Source organism: Neophocaena asiaeorientalis, unplaced genomic scaffold, assembly GCF_003031525.2.
Source record: "Neophocaena asiaeorientalis asiaeorientalis breed wild unplaced genomic scaffold, Neophocaena_asiaeorientalis_V1.1 scaffold52, whole genome shotgun sequence".
NCBI classification, from domain to species: Eukaryota; Metazoa; Chordata; class Mammalia; order Artiodactyla; family Phocoenidae; genus Neophocaena; species Neophocaena asiaeorientalis.
Genome location: NW_020173927.1, coordinates 4,047,524 through 4,053,343, shown reverse-complemented (window position 1 = coordinate 4,053,343; position 5,820 = coordinate 4,047,524). Strand labels below are relative to the sequence as shown.

The 5,820-nt window shown below is 43.6% G+C and overlaps 1 protein-coding gene across 1 annotated transcript in view; it reads left to right on the top strand.

Moving 5' to 3' along the window:
- The window catches only part of ADAMTS16 (ADAM metallopeptidase with thrombospondin type 1 motif 16), a 174,710-nt gene that overhangs the window by 58,513 nt on the left and 110,377 nt on the right, over positions 1–5,820 (top strand). The window contains exons 8-9 of the mRNA XM_024752503.1: positions 2,596–2,795; positions 4,255–4,338. Of these exons, the coding sequence (XP_024608271.1) occupies positions 2,596–2,795; positions 4,255–4,338 (284 nt within the window). The remainder of the gene's footprint in view (positions 1–2,595; positions 2,796–4,254; positions 4,339–5,820) is intronic.

The window sequence follows — 5,820 nt, the reverse complement described above, 5'->3', positions numbered from 1 at the left end:
GGAGGCGGCTGGGGGCGGGGCCAGGCAGAGGCGGGGCGGGGCAGAGCGGGACCGAGGAGAGGGACTCAGGCACAGACAAAGTCAGAGCCAGGATGGTGCTCACAGGGCTCCTGGTGAGGGTGTAGTCAGAGTAGGACAGATTCCGTGTGTTGGGGACAGAAAGATGACCAAGCACCTGGATCCAAGCAGGAAAGCTGGTCAGGGCTGTCTTCACCTCTTGGACAGGCCACACCAGGGCCTGAAGCACATGTTGCTCTGATCAATCCAGCAGTGCTGACCATTCTGGAGTGAATATGACCCTTTCATTCTTATCTGGAGGTGATCAGAGTCATTCAGGCCAGTAGCTCTAAGGCACAGTTGTGCATACAGGGCGGTACGATTACGCTGTTTGGTGGGGCTGTGTGTGCACGTGTGTGTGTGCATGTGTGCACATTTGTAGGTGTATTTGCTTCCACAGCCGTTTCAGAATCTCAGTAGATGGGGTTGGGTGGTGAGAGGCAGTTATTTGAAAAAGATACTAAACTGTACAATAAGGTTTGTGTTTGGAAAATGGAAAGAAGTAGCCACTGTTTTCATAATAAAACTAGAAAAAAAAAGTGCCACAAAACGCCACTTGCTGGTGGGCGACATCAGTGGTTGATCTGGTGCTGTTTGACTTGCCACCGTTTCTGTCCCCTCCTGTTGGGTACGTGGCAGTTCCTGAGGGACTGGGGGCACCTATCTAGCAGAACTGACACACAGCACCTCCAGGATCAGCATTTAATTCTCAGGACTCAGTTACTTGTGCAGGACAGTTCCATGTTGTCCATGAGGCTTGGGGCTTCCCTGGAGGAATCCTGGTCTTCTGTCTCAGTGGGGTTCACACTACAAAGATTTTTCTGTAGAGTTCAGAAAATGAGAGATTGTTCTGTGTGTTTAGGCATCTCTCTGTGGAAACGGGCAGACAAAAGCAGATTGCTTTGCTTAAAATCAAAAGTGATTCTGAACCTCAGACTTATGAGTTAGCTTGCTACTTCTAGCTGCAGGCTTCACGGGTGGGTTTTGAGCTGGGGCACACGTGTTTGGGAAAATGCTGCAGGACCATATTGAAGGGGGAGTGACTTGTTTTGAGGGACTTGTCAGAGCCCTGGCTAGTAAGATCACCGCCCCCCGGTGCTTCTGCCTCTGTTCCAATACTGGGGGCCTGGGAGGCTGCTATGCTCCTATACTGTGTCCATTTGCACCCTGTACCTATGGGAATTAAGACTAAGGGTTCTGGGACCACACTGCCAGATCTGAAATCCATTTCCAACACTTTCTAGGGAGGGACTGTGAGAAAGTTACGTTCATTCCCCATGCCTTCGTGGCCTCACTCCTACCCATGGCTGGTGTAGAGAATGAATGAGTTATACATAGACATCTCTTAGGGTGGGGATCACATCTGTGTAAATTGCATCAACGTAAATGGTGCATGGTGACTGCTTATTAACCTTTAGCCAGTGTAACAGTTATCCTCTGAGAGGTTCGTTTAGGTTTGGAAGTATTTTAGCAGAGAGATAAAATGCAACGGACATGGGAATCAGTCAAACAAAACAGCATCTTCTAGCAGTGTGTTCCATGAATAGAGCTGGCATAGCCTTTGAATTAGTGCCACCTAAATATGGGGATATTTTGAAGCCTACTTTCATCTGAAACCATTCTAACCACATTTTCTCAGGCATCCACTAAACCTAGTGATTTTTAACATAATGTTAATTTACTGATTATTAATGCCAAAACTTTTTTTTTTTTTGTGATACGCTGGCCTCTCACTGCTGTGGCCTCTCCCGTTGCGGAGCACAGGTTCCAGATGCGCAGGCTCAGTGGCCATGGCTCACGGGCCCAGCCGCTCCACAGCATGTGGGATCCTCCGGGACCGGGGCACGAATCTGTGTCCCCTGCATCGGCAGGCGGACTCTCAATCACTGCACCACCAGGGAAGCCCCAAAACTATTTTTAAATGGCTTACTCCAAGAGGACCGAGTACATTTTGTCTTTTCATTAAATTAGATAAATATTTGCAATACTTTCTAGGAAATTCAGTTCTGCAGTGAAGTGGATCTGTTTTGAGCAGTTTATAACCCATTGGAAATACTACAGACAAACCAGTTGTGTGTCTAGACATGGGAATCAACTTTAAAAACTATTAGGTCATTAAAAGTCTTCAAATAAGAACACAGTATAAGACAGCACTCCTTTTTGTAATTTTAGTTTCATTGTTTTATCAATAACTCCTTTGCAGAGCCCTGTTGAACAGATCTTTATGTTCATAGTCTTTGAACATCATGCTTTTAGATAATAAGAGCTCAGAGCCAAAGTGATCTTCTTTTTGCTTTAAATCAGGACAAATTTTTACAAAAGTCAATATAACAAGGAATTCCATGACATGTAGACTATGCACACTTTACTTAAATGTAGTGTTCCACCTTAACACATGTTTTGCATCACAGTTTTAAGGGTTTTATGATTCGTTTTATGAACATTCATTTTTAAAATCCATTTTCTTTAGCACGAGTTCCACCACTGGTTTTGTGTGACAACTTTACATTCATTTCCTCTCTGAACGCCCCCCTGTAGACATGCCCAAGCCTCCCAAGGAAGATCTTTTCATCTTGCCTGATGAGTATAAGTCGTGCAGAAGGCACAAGCGGTCCCTTCTGAAGTCTCATAGGAACGAAGAACTGAACGTGGAGACATTGGTGGTGGTTGACAAAAAGATGATGCAAAACCACGGTCATGAAAACATCACCACCTATGTACTGACAATACTCAATATGGTAGGAATGCCCTTCTTGTTGAAGTCATGTGTGTAATCCCACCTAATGGTGTGTGTGTGTGTGTGTGTGTGTATGTTTTGCGTCCTACTTTTATTTGTGGATTTATGTCTTGTACACAAGAAATATTTTACCTGTGATAACTCCTTCACTTTTACTATGCGCCAATAAGAAGATCCTTTTTCAATCCTTCAGAGAATAAAATTCAGAGGATGAATAATTTGACTTTCTCTGTAAGCCAGTAACATATTTCAAGTTTACTGATGTCTTCATTTATCAGAAATCTATAAGAGGATGTGGAGACATCTGAGTGCAGTAAATCTGCCCATCAGCACTATATGTGAGATTTTAGATGGCTGTATAGAAATACCCATCTTTTTAGGGATAGGAGTGTTCAAATATTGAATATGAATCTTTCTATCGACAAGAACAAGGAACAGTACTCCCTTTAGAAGGTTGCTGCAGAGAAGATGTGACTGTGGCAGCTTTAGTCATTAATGGAGAGTGGAGCAAGGTGTCTAAGCCCCATTCCACCCAAGTGAGACCTGCATAACAGAAGACAAAGTATGGGGTCATCAAAGTGTATTTTAACATAGTTGTGATGACAATGTTTGAAAATGTTTTATGTCCTACCTCTATAATCAGAGTATCCCTAAATGTATTTCCACTTCCCATGAAGTGGTGTGGTTGCTATCACTGTCCTCATTTTTGGTGGCCAGACCCTCGTGGTTTATGATCTCCCAGGGAACTGAGGGAGGAGGTGACACTGCAGGTCTGTGACAGCCCCCACTGCAGGTCTCTGATGTGTGCAAGCATTGCCTCTGTTCTGCAGAGCTTTTCCAGCATTTCTACACCTCAGTGCCAAATTAGTTCCCTGCTGCTTCCCATGTCTGGTGACTTGTCCTCGCTCATCACCCCATATGCCACTCGGATCACTCATTTTTACACATGTGACCATCATCCCTAATGATGGTCACATATCCTTCCCTGCTCACCTTCTCTCCACATTGTTTTCCTTCTCTTTCTTGTATCCTCTTGGTCTTTCCCCAAGAATTTCTCTTATTCTTCTGGAATATTTTGCTAGGACAGCTTCAGGAGGGCTCTGCTGTGTATCATCACTATGAGTTAAAAAATAAATTAAAAGAAACAAAAAGAAACCTCCTTATGTCTAATGAGGACACTTACCAACTAGGAGGCCTGATAAGAGGTGTTTGATAAGAGGTGGAACCTGCCTCCACAGACTTCATTATTTTACTTCCAGGCACCAACAGTAAGGATCCAACAATTGGTATAATTGGCTGTTGGATATTCCCATACCTGTGTGTCTAGCAATGTAAGAAACTTAACCTTGCTATGTCACTGGAGAACACAGGATTGGCCTTCAGCTGTGGACTCCAGGCTAAGGGCTGGGGAGAAAGGGTGCCGTGTATAGGGACTGATGTGGATTACCTGTCCTTTTCAGGTGTCTGCTTTATTCAAAGATGGAACAATAGGAGGAAACATCAACATTGCCATTGTAGGTCTGATTCTTCTGGAAGAAGAACAGGTATTCTTTGAAACCAGTAGTTTTTTTTCCCGAGAAAAATAAATTCAAAATAATGCTTTGTTTTCCTAAATATAATTGTTCTATGGATTCTTTACTTCTCTTTCCCTTGGGGACAAAAATGCTTTAATATCTTGTGTCTAATGCAATGAGTTTCTTGTCAGTTCCTGTAATGCTTATTTGTTTTTTTGTGTGTGTGATTTTTGTGCAAGAGTAGTAAGAAATAGTCATCTGATTGGCTAATAAGAAAATGGAATAGAAGAGTTACTTTAAATACCCTGTTGGAAATACACTGGGAATGCAAGGTGCAAAACTTGTCCTCAGCCACTGTGAGCTTTGAGGATGGAGATGAAGTGAGCCCTTTGGTCTTTCGCTAGAAGACTAACAATGTGCTGTAGCCCGGAAGTTAAATTGTACTGTGTGGCAGTGATTGTTGTACTCTATTGTCTCCCAACTGCTGAGACTGACCTTCACCACCTTTGGTCTCGGGACTTTATTTGTATAGAGATTCTAGGATGTCAGGCACATTCCTCTCATTGCACACAAACCTCCAGATTATGCTGGATCTTGGGAGCAGTGGGCATAAGACTGTCTGTTGCCTTCATTTCAGAACCCTGTGTGAACACACAGAGGTACCCCTCCACTCACCATAAGGACTCGTGTGAATATTCCGTGGCAGAAGTAAGGGGGACGTCTTAGCCATAAAGGGCTCTCACTTGTATTTTGCCCCAAGCTGGTCATTGATTGGACCTGGGGGCGTAAACCCTGGGTCCTAGTCAGGCACCCTGCGTCCAATTTCACCCGGGCTGACATCTTCACAGAGTCTCCTGTTAGCCACAGTTGTCTTGTTTATGAAACAAATGATTTTTAGATGAAATCTGAGATCATTTATGAGATTTAAGATGCCTTCAGATTTTCAGTTTCTGGGGTGCTGCCCTCTTTCCCTGCAAGATGGGGCATGCACGGGCAGACCTGCTTCTAGCCTGAAGAGTCAGCAGGATACAACTCCATTGTCTTTTGTGTGAGTGTGTCTGCAGAGGGGGTGCTGAACTAGCAGGGCTTCTCAGGTGACAGGTTAATTATTCTTTGTATTAAAACGTTTCACCTTGGAACTCATCCAAGCGGCAAAGAATAAGCGAGGTTATCATTTGATCGTACACCTGTGTTAACTTTAATTAATGCAGTTTTCCTGGAAATCACCCGCTGAAGAATGTAAGGCATGTCCCAGGGTTGATGTACAGCATTTAGCTTGGGTGCATTTGACTCTCTGGAAAGACACAATCAACATTTAAGGAGAAAACATAGTCAGTGACCGAGAGACGCAATTTCAAAGCAACACTCTGGTCATGAAAGCTTTAAACAAGTTCTTGTCCTGAAATTGAGGTATTTAACCTGGTTTTCTCTGACCATCCTTAGAAAAATATATCATACCTATAAATAAGCTTTAAAGAACTCATCTGCCTGCCAGTTTGGGGAGATTTCCTT